Source organism: Vidua chalybeata, chromosome 8 (assembly GCF_026979565.1).
Source record: "Vidua chalybeata isolate OUT-0048 chromosome 8, bVidCha1 merged haplotype, whole genome shotgun sequence".
Lineage (NCBI taxonomy): Eukaryota > Metazoa > Chordata > Aves > Passeriformes > Viduidae > Vidua > Vidua chalybeata.
In genome coordinates this window covers 36449460-36471304 of record NC_071537.1, presented here as the reverse complement: position 1 = coordinate 36471304, position 21845 = coordinate 36449460, and the positions used below count along the sequence as shown (strand labels likewise).

General features: G+C 47.9%; 1 protein-coding gene and 1 long non-coding RNA gene across 2 annotated transcripts; one reads left to right on the top strand and one right to left on the bottom strand.

Moving 5' to 3' along the window:
• Nucleotides 1-7455: 7455 nt before the first annotated feature.
• On the bottom strand, nt 7456-11146 carry LOC128791259 (uncharacterized). The gene is made up of 2 exons (XR_008432016.1): nt 7866-11146; nt 7456-7817 (listed from the first exon to the last, which is right to left on the bottom strand). It is a non-coding gene; the product is annotated as an uncharacterized LOC128791259 (long non-coding RNA).
• Nucleotides 11147-16687: 5541 nt separating this feature from the next.
• On the top strand, nt 16688-21612 carry LOC128791163 (uncharacterized). Its single transcript, XM_053948504.1, has 5 exons — nt 16688-16976; nt 18347-18610; nt 19066-19823; nt 20408-20912; nt 21584-21612. Exons 1-5 carry the CDS (start codon nt 16958-16960, stop codon nt 21610-21612), a joined length of 1575 nt encoding a protein of 524 aa, XP_053804479.1. The 5' UTR covers nt 16688-16957.
• The last annotated feature ends 233 nt before the right edge of the window (nt 21613-21845 follow it).

Sequence of the window (21845 nt, the reverse complement as noted above, 5' to 3'; positions counted from 1 at the left end):
AAGGGACTATCAGTTAATCACAACAAATGCACCTTTATTAGGGGCCAAACCAGTAAATGCGATAGTGGGGATCGGAAAGGAGATAAAAGGAGAGAGAGAGAGAGAAGAGGGGTATGGGAATAGCTACCAACACAGGCGAGATCCTCAGTGGTCCGGACGATGGGGATCCGTCTGTCGTGTCGGGGGAGTCTCCGAAGTTCTGGTCGACTCGGGGCTCCAGTTATAGTCCACAGAGGAAAGAGGGGGGAGCAAGTGTAACAACGAAAGTCCATTGTAATCGCCACGCGGGAACAGCTGAGTCCACAGAAACCACCAAAGCAAGACGAATCCAATGAAGAATAAGTCCATTTGAATCACTGAAGGGAAACAGGTCATGTCATTAGTGGTCAGACCACCAATTTCCCCTCCTCCCTATAGCAGGGGTCTCAGTCTCAGTCCTTGGGAGGAGGGTTCTCATTCTTTGTTTGTCACAGTGGTAACGAGGCAGATGAGGGGTCTTCAATGAAGGACCCCGGGAGTCACCCCAAAAGTTCATTTGGCTTAAGAACGGAGATTAGAAGCAGGCCGCGCATCAGGCTGTCCCGTGCTGGTCCACGTCAGGTCTTTGCCAAGTCCTTGCCAAGTTCTTGCCAGGCCTTGTTCGGAACAGCTAGCATGACGGTTCAGTGGTTGCACCTGCACTGTGTCCTGTTCTAAGCCGGAACTGCAGTGGAGGAAGGGATTCTTTCTCGTGGCAATCGGAAGGCAGAATGGAAAATGAGGGGCTTCAGACGGGCTCTTACACCACCCCGTGACTGACGATTGCCCTCGAAAGATCTTCATCAGCAGGGTTCCATGGTGTCGTCGTGGAGTCTTCAGGACTCATCAAGTGTTGGCAGCACATTCCAGGGAAAAGGGAAGAGAAAAAGGAAAGGAAAGAGAAAACAGGAAAACTAAGACAAGAATTAAATCAGCAATAGTTTGTTTAAATAATAATCAATATTAATCAATTAAACAATAAATTGATCAAATAATAAACCAGTATAATCAATATTAAGCAGTAAAGTAATAAACCTAGTATCATCGATATTACTCAGTATAATTTTATAATCAAGAAACAAAAATAATTAAAACAGTGATTAAAGCAAATCATAAAAGAAAATGATGTAAAACATATCTACCAACCCTATAATCTTCTTGTGTCTACAGTCCTGGGAACATCTATAGTGTAAAGGATGTCGGCCAAGTGGTGTGCATTAATTATAGATGTTAATTTTGTTCATCGTTTCATCATTCTCCAATTTACAATAAGCAAGATTACTGATAAAACAAAACCAATCATAACTAAAATCAGAAGAACAACAACGGGATGGCACAATTTGTTCAGGATACCGGTGGCGGTGGGTGACCACCCGAAAAGGGTATCCCACCACTTGTGCTCGGCATCACTTTCCACCCTTTCTACAACACGATGTATTTCTTGCACATCATGATGAACAGTTACCAGAGTTTTCTGTCCATTCTCCTTGATTTTTCCTAGGATCTCTATTAGATCTTGATGAAGTAATGGTTGCTTTACCAAAGTAAGGTTCATCCCAATGGGAGTAGGCAGTAGCTTGTGAATCAACATGAGATTGGATTCTAAAAGTTCATGTAAGGTAACTGGAGCTACAAAAGAAAAATCACATCCTGCAATTTTAGTAAAGTTGCAAGCACAATAATTTGAATGATTTTTAGTATCTACTACTGTACTTTCTATAAACACAGTATCACAAGCGGTTCTGAAGCAGGCACGCCCATTGCCTGTAGATACAAGGACTGTTTCAGAAGTCTCGTTAGGATGAATATCAAAATGACAGCTATTTTGTTCTGTGTCTAAACAGATATCTTGAGCTATAATTGCGTTACCTTCACAGATAAACCCTAGTTGTTCTCGGATAGTACAGGACTCTAAATTGACAGTTTGCCATTTGTCATCAATTTGACGGGCCCATTCTCTATGTTCAGAAGGATAGAAAGTGGGTCCATCATGATTTAATCCTAATGCGATGCTAGGGAATATCAAATGCACTGAGGCATTACTTATGGTCAGCACAAAATGCTGTGGCTGTGTTTGTGTTAGGGTCATAGGTAAAATTCACTAAATTCCACCAGGATTGGAAATCTCTTTCAAAGTCAGTGGCACTGTCCCAGACTATTTTCCTAATCTCAGTAGGAAAAGTGCCTTCTTCACCTTCTCTTATAATTGAGGCAGCAACTGACTGCATCCATAATTGAGCCTGGATACAGCTAAGAGCTAAGGAAACATTGCTTTGTGTGGCATTAAGTGCATCAATGATCAATTTTTTATCCTTCACATTTATCTTTTCCCAATTTGGTAGAATGTTTGATAGCAAGCACTGATGTGTTCCCAAGGCCGATAAGGACGACTGCAGTGGTTGCTGTATTTTGGTCAAATCTCTAGTCGTAGAAGCCAATTTATTCATTAATACCTCTGAACTGATTCCCAATTCTGTTCCCACAACACCAGTTATGTCTCTTGGCACCCGTTTTTTAGGAGGGTTCCACTGTCGCAGCCAGGTTGTCCAAGCCTGAAAAGAGGTTTGCAAAAAGGGTGAACAAGCTGGTTGTATTTCTGAGACATTGTTTTGCATCAGCAATTTGACTTGTTTAAGAGACCATGCCGGATCAAATAATATCTGTTGTTGGCCAGTTTTCCTGATTATATATGGTCCAACTTCAAAAATTTTCGGGGTAAGCATAACTGGTGGCTGGGCTCGAGTGGTGGTAGTGGTGGTGGTATAAACCGTAGTAGATTGAGCTACAGCATTTATTATAAACTTAAAGAAAGCCCTTTGGTGTTTTTTCCCCATAAACAAACCACTTCTGCAGTCTGTGTTAGTGTAAAATTGTGCCAACAATCCTGTACGCTTGGGTGCGTGCAGACCTTTTGTGCTTAAAGAGATCCTTTCACTTTTTCTGCATGCTACCACAATTAGTTCAGACCACGGTCACTCAGCTGGTTTCTGGCCATGGGGTTGTGGTAGGATGCAGAAAAGTATTACCAGTTTGATCATGGATTAGGTGGTCTTCATGTCCCTCGGAGTTCTTCTGAAAAAGTAAACACAACAGAATTCTGCCGCCGAGAGGCAGAAAAGTTAGAATGATGGAATTATCCAGCATGTATTTGTCCAATGCTCTTTCCCTAGAGCACCAGAGGCTTCCCATGCATATTTATTCAGAGGGGGTTTAGCACAAGTGCTACTAGTCCTATAGTAAGAGAGGTCCACCAGAACAGGTTGGCCAGGGTCATGAGCTGGATTATTAGGATCATTTGGTAGAGAGCATAGGAGTCAGTGTAGATGCAGACCAAAGAGGAATTCTGTGCTTCTCGTTGAAAAACACTCCAGACAGCTATCAGCTCCCCAATGTGTGCACTACCTTCTCCCTCTGTAATCATTTGCTCACCAGAGGAAAAGTGGAGGGCTTCTGCCCTATATTTCCATACTTTTCCTTTCCCTTTAGCAGAAGCATCAGTAAACCAAGAGTTTGCTGATTGTTTGGGGCAGAAAGGAGGGGTTACTTTGATTACAGAGGCAGGTTTGTCCAAGCTCTCAGTTTCTTGGATTGGTAAAGTTTTTACAGATCCTTCTGTCATTGAGAAGAAGTTACAGTAATGTTCAACCTGAGCATACCACTTTCTCACTAAGGCCCTCTGGGCCACCCCGTCAGGAGGGGGAGTCCCACTAGTGGCTGTCTTAATAACCTTGAAGGGGCCTCTCAATACAATTGGTTGTTTTCGTGCAATTTTTTCTACTTCTAGGAAAGCTAAGATAACCATCAACAATCCTTTTTCCCAGGTAGTGTATCTTTTCTCAGCATCTTTGGAACCACGGGAGTAAAAACCAACAGGTCTTGTCAGACCCTCAGCACCCCGCTGCCATATGTGTACTGACAGCCCTGAGGAGGCAAATCCCCATTCCACCTGGAAAGGATCTGTAGGATGGATAGGGGTCTGCAACTGCTTGATGAGCTGTTGCTTCAAAAATCAGCAATTGCAATGCTGACTCCTGAGAAAGACTCCAATCCCATTTCACCCCTTTCCTCAACAAGTCATAAAGGGGAACAAATGGGTCCTTCTGCTTACTAGGAAATCTATCTGGTCTTTCTACAGGAGATACAGCTGCTATCGTTTTTGGAAGGAGAATTGCTGTAGGTTTGAGTGATTCTGGAAGCCCACAAATTCAAGGGGTCGTTATCTCGGGCTTCACAGGTAATTGCATCAGGGATTCAAAGTCAGGAATTAATTTCTTTTTGAGAGTCATTTGCAGGCAAGCAGCTTTGTGCACATTTTCCAAGAGTTGGTCGGGGGTACTAATTCTAGCTATGGGATCTCCCCTTTCCAAGGGGCTTGTTCCCCCGGCCCAAAAAGCTGCACGCTGTGTCAGGGACCATGTGTCACCTTTCTCTCCTGTTGTTAAGAAGACACCATGTCCCCAGTACCCACTGGCTTCCTGTTCAGTTAATTGAATTTGATCACCACCAGTGAGGGACACCCGGAAAACATATTCTGTTTCTGATTCATGTGGAGGGTGTCCATATTCCCTTTTAAGCTTAGCTAGCTCAGTGGCAGTGTTTAGTTGTGATGGTATGTGTTTGGTTGTGATGTGAGGTTGGAGATCATCATCACTGAGATAGCTATACACTGAGATAGTTTTAATCAAGGGTCTCAAGTGATGGCAGCAATGTTCCCCACAATTACTTGCTGCTTCAAGTTCTTGATGAGGATAGATTTGTTTCATGTGAGGAGTTTCCTTCTCCTCAGGCTCTGTAGAGGAATCAGCATGATGTGATTTGTTAACATGTTCCTCTGTTAAGGCAGCTCGCAATGCATAGATCACATCTTTTGCTTCATAGAACTGTTTTTGCAAAATTTCAACTAGATTTTGAAGGGAGTCTATTAGAGCATGTTCCTCACTTCTTCGCTCGAAGCCATTTTCTATAGCTGCCGTAAGACAAGCTCCCAAAACTGAGCATAAGATAGTTTTATTTTTGCCCAGTTTGAATTTTGTTTCATGTTGTAATGAACACACTCTATCAATAACATTTTCTAAGTTCAACCAATTACTCTGTGCCCATTTTTCTCCTTCCGTAGAAGGTCTGGCATTGTGTTTGGCTAGTAGTGCATAAAATTCAGCTTTAATTTCAAGGCTAAGATTGTCACTCATTTTGTGAAGGGACCAAAACCACGACAGGGAGCTACAAACTTAAGTTCCACAAAACTACACAGCCCTCGCTGTGTCGCCCTTCGCTTCCCTGGCTGGGTGAAAGGACAATAATCTGCCTGGGAGGCTCTGCTTAGTTGCTTCAAGTTGTCCCTTCCTTCCCAGACCAGATACACAACAACAACAAAACAAGTGTCCCGCCTTTTGCACTAGTGGATCCTTTGTGAATTTCCAAAGACAGTGTGGGTGCCTTTTCAGCTGCAACCCTTCTGTCTAGACAGAAATCCTGTCCGTGACGCCAATTTTAATGTCACGATCCGCTTCTTGCGGGGTGTCGTGATGGTTCTTTTCACCGATCCCAAAAGTGCAAAAAGGCAAACAACAAGGGACTATCAGTTAATCACAACAAATGCACCTTTATTAGGGGCCAAAACAGTAAATGCGATAGTGGGGATCGGAAAGGAGATAAAAGGAGAGAGAGAGAGAGAAGAGGGGTATGGGAATAGCTACCAACACAGGCGAGATCCTCAGTGGTCCGGACGATGGGGATCCGTCTGTCGTGTCGGGGGAGTCTCCGAAGTTCTGGTCGACTCGGGGCTCCAGTTATAGTCCACAGAGGAAAGAGGGGGGAGCAAGTGTAACAACGAAAGTCCATTGTAATCGCCACGCGGGAACAGCTGAGTCCACAGAAACCACCAAAGCAAGACGAATACAATGAAGAATAAGTCCATTTGAATCACTGAAGGGAAACAGGTCATGTCATTAGTGGTCAGACCACCAATTTCCCCTCCTCCCTATAGCAGGGGTCTCAGTCTCAGTCCTTGGGAGGAGGGTTCTCATTCTTTGTTTGTCACACTGGTAACGAGGCAGATGAGGGGTCTTCAATGAAGGACCCCGGGAGTCACCCCAAAAGTTCATTTGGCTTAAGAACGGAGATTAGAAGCAGGCCGCGCATCAGGCTGTCCCGTGCTGGGTCCACGTCAGGTCTTTGCCAAGTCCTTGCCAAGTCCTTGCCAAGTTCTTGCCAGGCCTTGTTCGGAACAGCTAGCATGACGGTTCAGTGGTTGCACCTGCACTGTGTCCTGTTCTAAGCCGGAACTGCAGTGGAGGAAGGGATTCTTTCTCGTGGCAATCGGAAGGCAGAACGGAAAATGAGGGGCTTCAGACGGGCTCTTACACCACCTTGGAAATTCTTGTTGCTCCCCAGAGGCTCCGAGATGCAGAGAACACGGTGGCAGCTGCTGAAAAGAAGGGCAACTGTGAGTTGGTCAAGAAGCAAGAACCTAGGCAGCTGACTGTGCTTGGCAAGGAGCAGCTGCTGGATTCTTGCAATTGCCTTCAGTGCGCACAGAAGCCCGCTGCTCTGCTGCTTTGTGTTTCGCCTTCAGTCAATTGCACACTGCTGAAGCTGAGGCAGGCTGTTCAGCTTTGCTGCTTTTCAGCATCTCAGCTGCTCTTCTGCTCTGTGACAGCTCTCGAGGTGAAACAGAGATTTTTAGAGTTAGGTTAACAAAATGAATTAAGCATTTCTAATTTAGCTTGTAGAGTTATCTGTTGAATTTTCAAACTTTTACTTAAGAAACCTCTGCCTAATACAAAGGGCAAAGGAAAATGCAAATTTCTGAAGCTTCTTGCATAAAGAACAATACCAGAACAAGCAAAGAACCCAGATAAAGAAGCTCCTCTGTCTCCAAGCCTATCAAGACTGACAGACGTACTCAGATAAGCACCAAAGGACCAAAAGCGCACGCGCAGAGAGGAAAAGTTCAAAAGTTCAATCATGAGGAAGACCACAATCTTCAGCCTCAGGACCACCAAGAGACCCCCGTACGACCACCACAGCAAACCACGCATGCCCAGAAGGGCGTGGACTTACTTAGCATGAGAAGCGAGGACAGGCGGGGCCAGGGGTTGAATACGCATGAAAAAGTCGTGCAGTGTATTGCATATGGAACGTCTTTAAGAATAAAAGTGTGGGTCAGACTGAGGCTCGGGGCACAAGTTTTGGAGAGCTATCTCACTTGTGCCGGGCGCTGACGTACATACCCACTTCATAACTACCCCAGGTTATGGAGTCTATTGATTTATTCCGCGTATCGTTTCAGTTGGCGACCACGAAGGGACTGCTCTGCTCACCCGCAGGTCCGGTTGGGAGCAGACACCCTCAGGCGCCACGGGGCTTTTCCCCGGAGGGACTCTGCGCCTCGGCTGTACACTGCGGGGAGCATACCACGGCCCGTCGACTAGCGGATGAAAGCGGTATGTATTAATTTATTTTCTTAAGGTTGGCACTGATAAGTCGCAAAAAGATGTTTTTGCGCGCAGGTTTGCCTAGGGGCTTGCAAGCAGACCGCCATCGGGGGAGAGGCCGGCGGCGGGAGGACCTCCCCAGCTGATAGCGCGGCTCGGGGAGGGCGAAATCGCGATTTCAGTGTGTGGTGTGTGTCCCGATTGCAGTGTAGTGTGTCTGTTACGTCCGGACGTGCGTGCTTGTGCGTGTGTGTGTATGTGTGAGTGGAACGGTGATGCGCGGTGCGGCGTTGCTAAGATAGAGAGACGCGGCGCGGCAGTGCTAGAGAGCGCATGCGCAGGGCAGCTCTCAGCCCACACTACCTGCTAGTGCGGGTAGTGCGCATGCGCGGGGCAGCTCAGCCACACTACCTGCTAGTGCGGGTAGTGCGCATGCTCGGGGCGGCTAGCAGCCACTCTACCTGATAGAGCGGGTGGGGCGCATGCGCAGGGCAGCTCTCAGCCACACTACCTGATAGTGCGGGTAGTGCGCACTCTACCTGATAGAGCGGGTGGTGCGCATGCGTGGCACGGGCTGTCCCTGGCGAGCGAGGGGAGCGCGGCGCGGGGCTTAAGTCGGGGCTTGCAAAGGTGCTTTAGGCGCAGCCCAGCTGATAGCGCAGCGGGCGCGCGGGCACAAGCCGCGGTTTGAGGAGCTGCTTTGAACGCCGCTAGCTGATAGCGCAGCTAGTGGGAGCGTGGTACAAGCTAGGAGTTACAAGCACCGCTTACAAGCATCGCTAGTTGGTAAAAAGCTTGCAAAAGTAGCCAGCGAGCCCGGCTGGGCTAAGAGTTAAGTGTTTGTTATACAATAGCACTGCCCTTCAGTGTGAAAAGCTGTCACTGGTGTAGGAGGAGGGGTTGGGGAAGGCAGTCTAGGGTTGCCATGGGAAACAGCAGTTGTATGAGTTCTCCACCCCCTTTTGTAAGAGAATTGTACCCTCCCCCTGTCTTGTCAGTTATTGTTCAAGTCTGCCCCTTAGCCTAGAATCTTCTCTGTTCCACGTTTTCCCTTTGGTTCTTCCACCAAGAACACTCCTTTCCCTTTTCCCCACTGGTTAATGTTATATTTCCCCTCCCTTTAGCCTTCTCCCTGTGATAAATTGAGGCGAATAATTTGATTCAGCCTTTTTAAGGTCAATTAGAATTTTATTAATTACAGCAAGCAGTAGCAAGCAAAACAGCGCTGGGTGGGTAGGGGTCTCCTAACCGCCCCTCCTGCAGTGTCCCACACTGCAGTGCCCCACACCCCACCCCCCTTATTCAGTCTCTTTTATAGTTTCTTGGAGGTTTCTTCATTCGCGTCTCTTGCGATAGCGGTGGGCGTAGCTTGAGCATCCCTCTGCATCGTGTCTGCGTTGTGTCGAGGCAGGTGATCGTTGGTTTCACAATCGGTTCCGGACAGTGATGGGCGTACCCGGAGCACTCCTACGTTGTCTAGTCCGGTGGCCGTTGCCTGGTGGTCGCTGATTTCATAATCAGCTCCGGCCATCCCCCAACATCCTTAGCCTGTGTCTGCAAGAGAAGCTAAGAAAAGCTCCCTAAATGGTGATTAATCATACTTGCGGTCTTGCGTTTTGCAATATGTCTATAGCCTTGCAATATGCCTATAGCCTTGCGGTTTGTAGCAGTTGCTTCTTTATTGTCCTTTTTTTAGTAAAACCCACAAGTTGCTGTTTCCCAACTTCACAGATGCTTCCCCTATCTCCTAACAAGCAAGCTAGTCCCTCATACTTTAATTTTATTTTTCCTCCTTTAATATTCCAATTCCTTTGATGAACAAACAAGTTACCACAGTTTATCACAATCCCCCATTTTCTCTTTTACCATTTCGTTCATCAAATCGCTTTGCTGTTTCGTAGGCTAGAAGTAAAGTGTTTAGCATTGTCCTGACTAGAAACACCACTAGGACAGAGCAATAGAAAACTAATAATTCGCCAATAAGGGTGGAGTCCTAGCCTTGATTTTGTTTTGTAATATCCTGTTTTCCCCTTTTTGGCTTGCTGCTCCCTTGGTGTTTCGGAGGCACTTAGACTGGTCCTTTGAGGGATCCTAGTACTCGGCTGGCAATAGTTGGAGCATTTCAGCATTGTTCCACTTAGAGGGGGCTTGGCCTTTTCCTCTCTGCCTCGCTCGCCGACTCGGGTGCTTCGAGCCGCGAGGTAAACCATCTTCTCGGCAGCAGCAGTACTCGCCTGAGCGTCCCCTTTTCCGCTCCTGCCTAGCCTTGTACTGTTCCCAGTTCTTATCTTTGACCAGAAGTGGGTTGCAAGGAATCCCCTTCAGTTCCTTTCGACAACACCCTTTTATTATCTGAGCAGCAAATGGAGTGGGCTCGTTAGTATGAAAACAAAAATACTCAGGCTATACTCCCTTGGTAAATATTTCCCACCACTCAGATCCAAAACTGACCCACCGATTTTCCAATTCTCCTATCCTTAGCACAGTTTCAGTTAGTTTTCGCTGAGTTTTATAGCACTCAGTACAAACCCCAATTGGTGGTCTTCCCCTCTGGCAATGGACCCACCACCGTTCTTGGCAAATTTTACATATAAAGCACACAAAAGGATAACAATCTCCACAACCTTCCTTGTTACAAATCACTATATAGTCTTTAGCTAGTTTGTAATTGTATCCCTTTGCTTCCCCTTATGGTTGATTTGGATGATGTCCACAGAGTTCATTAGTTTTTCTTAAGAGTCACTTTCAAGTTCCCAGGCTGGCTAGTCACTCTCCACTGGTTATTTGTGGCAACCGGGCCTTTCACTCGGCTGGCGTGAGTCCACCCCTTTTCGGCCGTCTTGACTGCCGTTTCTGTGATACTTGATCTCCTGGTTTTATCTTATGGATTGGTGGTCTCTGTGCCAACACTTCTTTCTTCCTCAATTCCTGCCTTCTGCTCATAATTTGGGTGATGTAAAATTTAATATGAGAATCTTTTAGGCAGGGGTGATCTTTGGGCATTCTAAATAACATTTCAAATGGAGAGATTCCCACATTAGTTTGGGGTTGAGTTCGAATGTTCAATAAGGCAAGAGGTAGACACTTAACCCATGACATTTTTGTTTCCAGCATTAACTTTGTGAGGTTTTTTTTTTTTTTTTTTTTTTTTTTTTTTGTGTGTGTTTTTTTTTTGTTTTGGTTTTTTTTTTTTTTTTGTTTTTTTTGTTTTTTTTTTTTTTCTCCATTCATCCTTTCCACCCTCCCGAGCTCTGTGGATGCTATGGGGTGTGATATTTCCATTGAGTTCCCAAATCTGTCAGGACATCTTTTGCAATTTTAGAGGTGAAATGGGGTCCCCGGTCTGAGTCTAAACACTCAATTAATCCATACCGGGGGATAATTTGCTCTAATAATACTTTTACCACAGTGTTCGAAGTAGCTCGGGCCGTAGGATAAGCTTCCACGTAATGGGTTAAGTGGTCTACCAGTACCAATAAATATTTATACCTCCCCACTTTTGGTAATTCTGTAAAATCTATTTGTATATGTGAAAAGGGTCGTTGTACCAGTTCCCTTCTGCCCATTGGTATTTCTCTTAATTGTTGTTTATTTATTCTTTGACAGGTTAAACATTGTTGGGTTACCTGTTTTGCAAGATTATAGACCCCTATACACATATATTTAATTGCAAATTGGTCAACCAGGGCTTGAGTTCCCAGTGGGTTTTCTCATGGATTGCTTGCAGGAGCCTCATTGCCATTCCTTTTGGAGTACCTCCCGCCTGTCCGGTAGTATCCACTTGCCTCCCTCTTTTTCCTTCACCCCCATTTGGTTTAGTTTTTGTTTTTCCTGTACCGTGAAGGCTAACACATGGTTAATGGGTCCATGGAACCGGCAATGTTTCTCTTGGGGGTCTTCACAGGCACACTCATGATTAATGAGTCCGTGGCACCATCAATGTTCCTTTTGGGGGTTATCACAGGCACACTGTATCGAATCAATTCCGTATGCATCCCAACAAGCCCAACATGGTTCTTCCTCTAAGTCAGCTCCACAAGTGGAGCAATTTTCCCTTTGTGCGACCCCCCCCTTATATGGTTTTAAACTCATTAGAGCTGCCTTTTTCGCCTCCTGGTCGGCTAAGTTATTTCCCTGTACTGAGTTTCCCATCCCCACTTGATGTCCTTTTACATGAACAATAGCTATTCTTTCCGGACCTCTCAAGGCCTGGAGCACTTTCCGAATTAATTCCCCATGTATCAACCCCTTTCCCTGTGAATTGATAAGTCCCCTTTCTTCCCAGATTTTACCAAATGTATGAACCACCCCATAAGCATATTTTGAATCAGTAGAAATGGTCCCAGCCTTTCCTCTTAGCAGTTCTAAAGCTCTGAGCACTGCATACAATTCACATGCTTGTGCTGACCAGCTGGGACTAAGAGGACCAGATTCTATTTTCTTAAGAATCTTCCCATCCACAATAGCATACCCAGATTTCCTTTTCCCTTCAAGGACCCGAGAGGATCCATCTACATAATATCGATATCCTTCTTCTAATTCCTCCTCTTTGAGGTCTGGTCTTATTTTTGTTTGTTCCTCTATTTGCAAAAGACAATCATGAGTTAGTCCCACAACTGGTTCCCCATATAGAAACTGGGCTGGATTTTGTAAGCTTGTGGTTTCAATACTTAACCTAGGAGAAGAAATTAGGATGCCTTCATACTTTAGGAGGCTGGCATCTGTTATCCATTTATCCGCTTTTTGTTGTAGTACTCCACGGATGTTATGAGGAGATAGAACCTTCAGTTCACTCCCAAAAGTTATCTTTCCTGCTTCTTCTACCAAAAGGGCAGCAGCCACTATCGATTGCAAACAGGCAGGCCACCCTCGACTAACAGGGTCGAGAAGCTTTGAAAGATATGCCACTGGTTTCTTTCCGCCAGCCCATTCCTGGGCTAACACCCCGTATGCCACCCCTTCATTGACATTAATGAATAAAAAGAATGGTCTTTTTAGATCCGGGAGGCTGAGAACCGGGGCATTGACCAATTCAGTTTTCAATGATTTTAACCGGGTCTCATCCTCAGAGCTCCACTTTAATAGCCCATCTGTTGTTAATTTTTCATACAGAAATTTAACTTTCCCACTAAAATTTTCAATCCATTGTCTGCAATACCCAAAAAGTCCCAGTAACTGTCGAACCTGCCTTTTAGTTTTTGGAGCTTCCAGGGAAAGTATTCCTTGGACTCTATCAGTATCCAATTTCTTAGTCCCCTGAGTCAGCCAGTGTCCGAGGTACTTAACTTCCTCTTCCACGAATTGTAATTTCGACTTTGAAACTTTGAGTCCCTTAAGGCTTAAATAATTTAGGAGTTTTATAGTTTCTTCCCTTACTTTTTCTTCTTCTTTCCCTGCAATTAATAAATCATCTACGTATTGTAGAAGCACAATCCCCTCCCCCTGTGAATATTCTGCCAATATTTGTTCCAGAGCTTGCCCAAACAAATTTGGGGATTCTGTAAACCCCTGGGGAAGGACTGTCCACCTCAATTGTTGTTTTCTATGTGTATCCGGGTCTTCCCATTCAAAAGCAAAATAATCTCTAGAAGTTTCCTTAAGGGGACAGGCCCAAAAAGCATCTTTAAGATCTATTACACTATACCACTGGTTTTCTGGGCCAAGTTGGCTTAAAACAGTATGTGGATTGGCTACGACCGGGAATCTCTCAACTGTTCTTTTATTGATTTCCCGCAAGTCATGCACCAATCTGTAACTGCCATTCGGTTTCTTTACCGGCAGAATGGGGGTATTGAAAGGGGACATGCAGGGTTCTAAAAGTCCCTTTTCCAAAAGTCTCTTTATTTCTGTTTTTAGTCCTTCCCTCCCCTCTTTGGGTATGGGATATTGCCGAATCCTGACAGGGATTTCTGGGTTCCTGATAGTTACCTCAAAGGGTTCAACATTTAATTTCCCCACACTGTCGGGGGTATACCAAACTTCTGGGTTAATCTTTTTCTCGTCTTCAGCCCGGAGAGGATATAGTTTCACTGTTAGTTCTCCCTTTTTTGCCTCTATCCCTATCCCCAACTCGACCATCAAATCTCTCCCTAATAGATTATAATCTGCTTCTGGAACTAGTAAAAATGACCCAATTCCTAATTTAGAATCACTTTCTAAGAGTACATCCTTAATTACAGGTACTCCAAAGGGTTCCCCTTTGGCCCCAATCACCTGTATTATTTCAGGTGAAACCTTACACCCTTGGGGAAGGGTCTGGACGGTTGATCTCTCCGCCCCTGAGTCCACAAGGAACTCATATTCTTGTTTTTAATTTTACCAGGGGCTCTGTTCTTTCTCTTGTCCCCAGTAGATAGAGCCCCCGACCCCCTTAATCTTCTTTGAACTGTTCCTCATCAGCAATCTTCTGCCGACACTCTCTCCTCATGTGTCCCTTCTTCCCACAATAGAAACAGACAATGCTCTCTCCACCTCTCGACTTCCCTTCAAACCAACTCTCGACTTCCCTTCAAACCATCTTCGCTGGACGTCAGTCCGACCTCTGGACTGACCTCCAGTTCCCCCCACCCCGGGGACTCCGCTGTCCCCCCCCACTGCTGCTAACACGATTCCAGACTGCTTTTTAAAACTCTCATCCTCTCTCCCAACACACACCTTTTGAGCCTCTCACAACAACTCATCCAATCCTCTCGCCTGCCATCCCTCCAACCTCTCCAACTTCTTCCGAATGTCCACCCAAGAATCGACCACAAAATGCACCTTCAAAAGTGTCTCACCCTCTGGGGTATTGGGGTCCACCCCTGAATACAACTGGAAAGCTTTCTTCAATCTCTCCCACTATCCAAAGAGCTGCATATTCGCTCTCCTCTTGGTTAAAGGGCTCTTTGGAGTTAATATATATATATATTTAGAGCTTGACAGATCCAATCCTCAAACGACCCAAACACGGGCCAATACAGCTGGTCTCCCCCTATCCGTTTACTCCCCCCAAATTTTCATACAATAATGGATCATTTTAACCCTATCTTTTCCTTTTCTAGAAGGAAAGGCATCCCAATACTTTACCGTTAAGCCTAGTGGAAGTTTTACCGAGATTCTCCCACCCATGGGTTCAGCAGATTTACTTTTTTCTCTGACCCATCTTCTAGAGTGCCTTCTCACACTCAACACAAACAATACGACAGTCGCTTCCCCCAATTCGTGGCCTACTCCGTCGCCGGATATGGGAAACGCCCTACTATGGGGTCCACACTCACTTGGGGAATCTGAGCTGCCAGTTCCCCTCTCACACACACATTCGCATTTGCTACACTCCAGGACTCCCACCCCTGACCGAGCGACCGAGCAGACCGGACTACTCACGTCTTTCCGGCGCCTCCGTTTCTCGACCGGGGCTTCGCCCTGTGTGTCTTCTTATTCACCTCAATCACCCCGGGACTACACACCCCTAAACGACTCTTAAAGACCCCGTTTCCGGGGTCGAGGCTTTGTCCCTTTCACATGCACTCCGGAGCCCGCTTGTACGGGGCCCACCGTCTTTTTCACACGCACACGCATTCCGGAGCCCGCTTGTACGGGGCCCACCGAGCACATACACTTATACTAAATTAGTAAGCCGAAACTTGGGGAAGTTTCTCCGGGGATCCCCCGCCCCAGGAACTTTGACGCAGTCCACCTCCGCGTCTGGGTTAGGCCCGCTTGCTCTCCTCCTAACCCAGGAGCCTCCCCACCGAGGGTAACTCGACGCCGAGGGGGGTGCAGCTCCCCCCCTCCTACGTCCCCCAACCCTGGATGCTCTTGGAACATTAGTCCCTCAATCCAGCAGGTTTGAATCAACCCTGGATGCTCTTAGAATATTAATCCCTCAATCCAGCAGGTTTGAATCAACCCTGGATGCTCTTGGAATATTAATCCCTCAATCCAGCAGGTTTGAATCAACCCTGGATGCTCTTGGAATATTAATCCCTCAATCCAGCAGGTTTGAATCAACCCTGGATGCTCTTGGAATATTAATCCCTCAATCCAGCAGGTTTGAATCAACCCTGGAAAAAAACCACCCACCGGGGGCTACTTACGCTTCCTGCGTGTTCACTCTTCCGCGGTTCTTCGTGCACAAAGATTAACGGGGGTAACTTTGCTTGCTACTGAGTTTTAGGTTCGTCGGTAAAGGCCCAAGGAGGAAGCCCCCCCTTAGGTCCACCGCAAAAAGGCGGTGGGGCGCCTCACGCTAGTGGGGCCTCCGTCCCGGGTTTCCTTTATCCGAGTCACGGCACCAAATTGTGATAAATTGAGGCGAATAATTTGATTCAGCCTTTTTAAGGTCAATTAGAATTTTATTAATTACAGCAAGCAGTAGCAAGCAAAACAGCGCTGGGTGGGTAGGGGTCTCCTAACCGCCCCTCCTGCAGTGTCCCACACTGCAGTGCCCCACACCCCACCCCCCTTATTCAGTCTCTTTTATAGTTTCTTGGAGGTTTCTTCATTCGCGTCTCTTGCGATAGCGGTGGGCGTAGCTTGAGCATCCCTCTGCATCGTGTCTGCGTTATGTCGAGGCAGGTGATCGTTGGTTTCACAATCGGTTCCGGACAGTGATGGGCGTACCCGGAGCACTCCTACGTTGTCTAGTCCGGTGGCCGTTGCCTGGTGGTCGCTGATTTCATAATCAGCTCCGGCCATCCCCCAACATCCTTAGCCTGTGTCTGCAAGAGAAGCTAAGAAAAGCTCCCTAAATGGTGATTAATCATACTTGCGGTCTTGCGTTTTGCAATATGTCTATAGCCTTGCAATATGCCTATAGCCTTGCGGTTTGTAGCAGTTGCTTCTTTATTGTCCTTTTTTTAGTAAAACCCACAAGTTGCTGTTTCCCAACTTCACAGATGCTTCCCCTATCTCCTAACAAGCAAGCTAGTCCCTCATACTTTAATTTTATTTTTCCTCCTTTAATATTCCAATTCCTTTGATGAACAAACAATTTACCACAGTTTATCACATCCCGATTGTACCCTCGAATGCTAAACCCTCCTACCCCTACGCAGTAAAAGAATCCTCACCCCGCCCTTCGGGGCTCTCGGAATCTGCCTCCCTTCTGCTTCGTTGTCTCCCTGTTTGCCCCTTCTGCGACCCTTCAATAAACGAGCAGGATTTCAGCAGCCCGAGTGTCCCTCCCGTTCTTCTGGTGGACCCTCAGATGTACCAGCTATCCGAGCTTCGTGCCGAGTGCCTAAAAGCCCCACGGCTCGGCAACTGGCTGCCCGAACAGGGACGGACACCAGCGGGTCCAGTCCTTGACCGTCTCCTGGAGATTGCCTGCTCTGTGACCAGCCTTCTCCAGGATTGCAAGTGGCGTTCGGGACCAGTTTCCTGGGACAGTCGCCCTTTCAGTTCGGAAGGCTTCTGTCTCCTGGGTTCTGCTGATAACCGACGGACCTTCGAGCTGCGCGGCAGCAGCAACGCCCTCGGACCAGCAGAAGTTCCACCAGACCCCTCTTCGATGTCCCCGTTTTATGCCTGTGTCCTTCAGAGGTATGCTTATCTTGCTTTTTCTTACGCCTGACTAGGCGTCACCTCCCTTTTTTTTTTTTTTTTTTTGTTTTTTTTTCCTTTTCGAAGAGGGTGATTTAGCTGTGAGACCTGATATAATGGGTAACCGCCTGTCTCCAGCTCAACGGGAGTTTTAGATCCAAATTAAGTCCCACCTTGTTTTAGGGAACATTTCTTTTAATAAGAGAGATTTAAAGCCTTTTGTTAAATTTATTTTTGAACATTTTCCTGCTATTACACGGGAAGATGTTTTGGTGCCTGATTTCTGGGGAAGAGTTGGGAGAAAGATTTACGATTTACAAGTTCAGGGGAGGATTTCAGTCGGTCGTTTTTTTCCGCTTTTTCATTCCATTCTTAATTTGTTAAAAAAGAAGAGAGAGAGTTGGGTCCCCAGTTCACCTACCTCGTGTTCCTCCCCCCCCAATCCTATTCCCTCTTCCCCTAAGGGCGGATCGGGAGACAGATCCTGCCATACATCGGCACAGAGCTGCTGCCGTCTCTCTGCTGCTTCCCGATCCTCCCTGTCCCATTCGTGTGTTGGGACTGGCCACCCCAACACATGTCATTCCTGTTCCCTCTATACCAGAGACCCTAATCCTAGTTTGAAACCCTGTTGCTCTTTAGAGGACTTAACTGAACAAATAGGACAAAATGGCGCCTGCCTCATGGCGAAAAAAGACCAGCCCCAAGATGGCGCCCCTCCTTCTCCTTCACCCCAGAAAATTCCTGACATCTCGCCCCCGCCTCCTCCCCCCCTTCCGTCGAGTGCCGCCCCTGTGTCGGGACCCGTCCCCTCCTTCCCTCTGACCACACCCCTGGGTGGGCCCCCTGTGGCTGGGACCAGCCCCCAAGTGGGCCCAGCCCCCGTGGGTGGGAACCCCCCACCAGAAAGTCACGCCCCAGTGGGTGGGTCGGGACACGCCTCCTCCTCTCCTGCCACTGCCAGTACCGGAACCAGGAAGAAGCCTGGCCGGAAGCAGGCCATCCTGGCCTGTCGGACGCACGGTCTCCGGGACCCACCGGCCAGGGGGAGGCACCGTGCCCTAACCCAGCCTGCTTCATCCTCGGAAGAGGATGAGGAGAGTGGCAGCCCCCAGCATTCCAACAAGTCGGGGGGGGGGGGGGTTGGGCAAAGATCAGAGAGGAGGCAATTAAGGATGGGAATTTGGAATTGGCACGGGACTTGGGCAGCTTTGCGGCACCGGTCATCCTCCGGCGGGGGAGGGAGCCAAAGTGGGAGCAAATTCCATACGCTGAGGTGAAGGAGTTAAGGAAGGCTGCCAAAGATTATGGCAGAAACTCGCCTTTCTTTAAAAATGTGCTGGACTTAACATTTGCTGGACGTTTCCTAGTCCCCCATGATTTAAGGTATATTGCTAAGGCACTGTTTGCTCCCACCGAATGCGACCTCTGGGAGATTCATTGGAAAAAACTGTTGAAACCACTCCTGCGCAAGTATGATCTCGCAGAGGTGGTGGGAGAGGGGGATGAGGCAATGGAAGCCCTTGCTGGAGAAGGGGAGTTCAGCAGTCCGGAGGACCAAATTCTACTAGCACAGGAGCTGCTTCAGGACATAGCAGCAGCGGGAAAGGAGGCACTCCTGAAGATACCGGATGGTAAGATCCCCCTCCAAAACTTTTCTTCTATCATGCAAGGGCCTGAGGAGACTTTTATTACTTTTGTTGATAGACTGAAAGAGGCCATTGAGAGACAAATAGACAACGCAGAAGCTCGTGCAGAGCTTCTACGAAAGATGGCCATTTCTAACTCTAATTCGGAAACAAAAAAGATTCTCCGTGCACTACCTCAGGACCCCGAGCCCACCATCTCTCAGATGGTGGAGGCTTGCACAAAGGCAATGTCAATGGAGCACACGGTGGCCCTGGCTGTCAGCAAAGGGGTGGGAGAGGCCATGATAAACTTACAAAATACGCGCTGTTTTAACTGTGGTCAGCTGGGTCACATCCAGGTGAACTGTCCCCACTGGCCACAGATTCAACAACCTATCTTGCCCCCCCCAAGACCATATCCTAGGAACCCATTTTATCAAGATCACCAGTTTCATCTACAGCGACAAGGGTACCAGCCAGCGGGAAACTGGCGGCGAAGCGCGAGGAAGGGCCGCGCGACGACACCAAGTGGCCCTTCTCAGCATCCCAGCCTCCCGACCATCAGGGAGGACGAGTGGCCGCGCGGCCAAGTCCAGCAGTTCAGCGCAGCCACGAGGACGGACTCCGCCTCTTCCGCCGGACAGGTACCCTAAATCAGGGCAATCATCAGGTCCTCCGCAGCAGCGTCACCATCTCTCTCCAGGATGAGGACCTGACGAGAATTCCTGCTGGGTTCCTGGGCCCCCTCCACGACTGTCGGGACACCACCGTGCTCATCTTAGAAGACTCCTTCAACACGCCAAATGAAATCACCATCTTACCTGAGGTAGTGTGTTTTCCACCAGGAGAGGAGATCACCGTCTCCGTCATTTGTAACCACCCACCATTTACTTTAAGGAAAGGCGATCCTTTTGCTTTGCTTTACGTACTGGACACCCACGATGACCCGGACACAGAGAGACATGTTTTCTTCACCCAAAATGTATGTAAAGAAAGACCATTAATTGATGCCAAACTTTCTTTCCAGGGAAAGTCGGTGCAGATGCGGCTCATGGCAGACACAGGAGCTGACGTGACCATCATCCCCCAGGTGAGGTGGCCCAGCGACTGGGAGCTTGTGCCCCCTTGCGGCAGGATCTCCGGTGTGGGCGGAGCGGTCCACTCTCTGAGGAGTAGGCATCTTGTGTGCGTGGAAGGTCCGGAAGGACAATTGGCAACGGTGAGACCTTTTGTTGTCTCTTCAAACATACTATTATTAGGAAGGGATGTTTTATGCCAATGGGGAGCCCGCCTCGACATCCCTAGCCCTTTGTGGGATTTTTAGCGTGGGCCACTGCAGAGCGCACTTCCCCACCCCTGACCTGGAAAACCAACACACCGGTCTGGGTGGATCAGTGGCCCCTTCCATCAGAAAAATTGAGTGCGCTTCATAAATGAGTAGAGGAGCAGGTGAAACTTGGGCATTTAACACCTTCTACCAGCCCTTGGAATAGCCCTGTCTTTGTAATTAGAAAACCTGGCACAGACAGGTGGCGCCTGCTCCAAGACCTGCGAAGGGTTAATGATGTGATAGAAGATATGGGTCCCATTCAACCAGGCCTTCCGTCACCTTCTATGCTCCCCAGAGACTGGCAGCTAGCAGTGATAGACATCAAAGACTGCTTTTTTAACATTCCGCTCTACCCCGGGGATGCTCCCAGGTTCGCCTTTTCTGTACCATCATTGAATAGGGCTGAACCTTTTAAAAGATATCATTGGACATCCCTGCCTCAGGGGATGAAAAATTCCCCTGTGCTCTGTCAGACTTTTGTAGCGCAGATTTTATCACCTGTGCGTCGGCTTTTCCCTGAGGCCATCATCCTGCATGACATGGATGATGTGCTAGTTTGTGCTTCCGACTCGACATACCTAAAGGCAACACTGGACAAGACTATTAAGGCTATCAAAGCTGCAGGGCTCCAGATAGCAGAAGAGAAGATCCAATTCTCAGCACCATGGAGGTACCTCGGATTCCTCATCACGGGAAGGACAGTGACGCCACAGACACTGACCATCAACAAGGATCCGAAGACTCTGCGAGACCTTCAGCAGCTGTGCGGAACGATCACCTGGATCCGCCCCCTCCTGGGACTGACGACTGAGGAGCTGTCACCTCTCTTCTGTCTGCTTCGAGGCGACGGAGACCTCGCCTCACCACGCGAGCTGACACCTGCCGCGCGGGAAGCCCTGCAACGGGTTGCTGTTGCTCTGAAGTCTCGCCAGGCACACCGCGTGGTCCGGACCCTTCCCGTGAACTTCGCGGTGTTGGGTAAGTGCCCCCACCTCCATGGACTTCTCTTCCAGTGGGATAACAGAGCATCTGATCCCCTGGTCATCTTAGAGTGGCTCTTCCTACCACACCAGCCCTCTAGGACGATCACGACCCCTGCAGAATTGCTAGCCACTTTAATAATGAAGGCACGACACCGCCTCTGAACCCTCGCAGGGTGTGACCCTGAGTGCATTTACTTACCTGTTAGATTAGATCAATTGGACTCGTTGTTGCAAACTAATGAAAATTTGCTCATTGCTCTGGACAGCTTCCCCGGACAAATTTCGGTTCACTATCCTAAGCATAAATTGTTTAAGGATACATTGCATTTGGCCCCGAGAATGTTTAAAAGCAAAACACCAATTCCAGGTGCTCTCACGGTGTTCACCGATGGGTCGGGCAGATCCCACAAATCGGTGATCACTTGGAAGGACCCGGACAGTCAGAAGTGGGAGTCTGACGTCCAAGTGGTTGAGGGTTCCCCCAGATGGCGGAACTTGCCGCAGTCGTGAGAGCATTCAAAAAATTTCAACAGCCTCTGAATGTGGTCACTGATTCGGCCTATGTCGCTGGGCTAGCAGAAAGGGCCGAAGGTGCCCTCCTCAAAGAAGTTTCAAACACAAATTTATACAGTTACTCTCTGATCTCATTTGGCTACTTTCCCATAGAGAGCAACCTTATCATATCATGCACGTAAGGGCACACACTGATTTACCCGGAGAGATCACTGAGGGTAATCGGAAAGCGGACCTCCTAGCCATGTCAACACAAATATCTGCAACCGCTTCAACCACCTTACCAGACATACTCCGGCAAGCGCGGCTCAGCCGTGCATTTTACCACCAGAATGCCCCGGCTCTAGTGCGACAGTTTAAGATCTCGATAGCACAGGCAAGAACCATTGTTTCTACCTGCCCGAGCTGCCAGTCT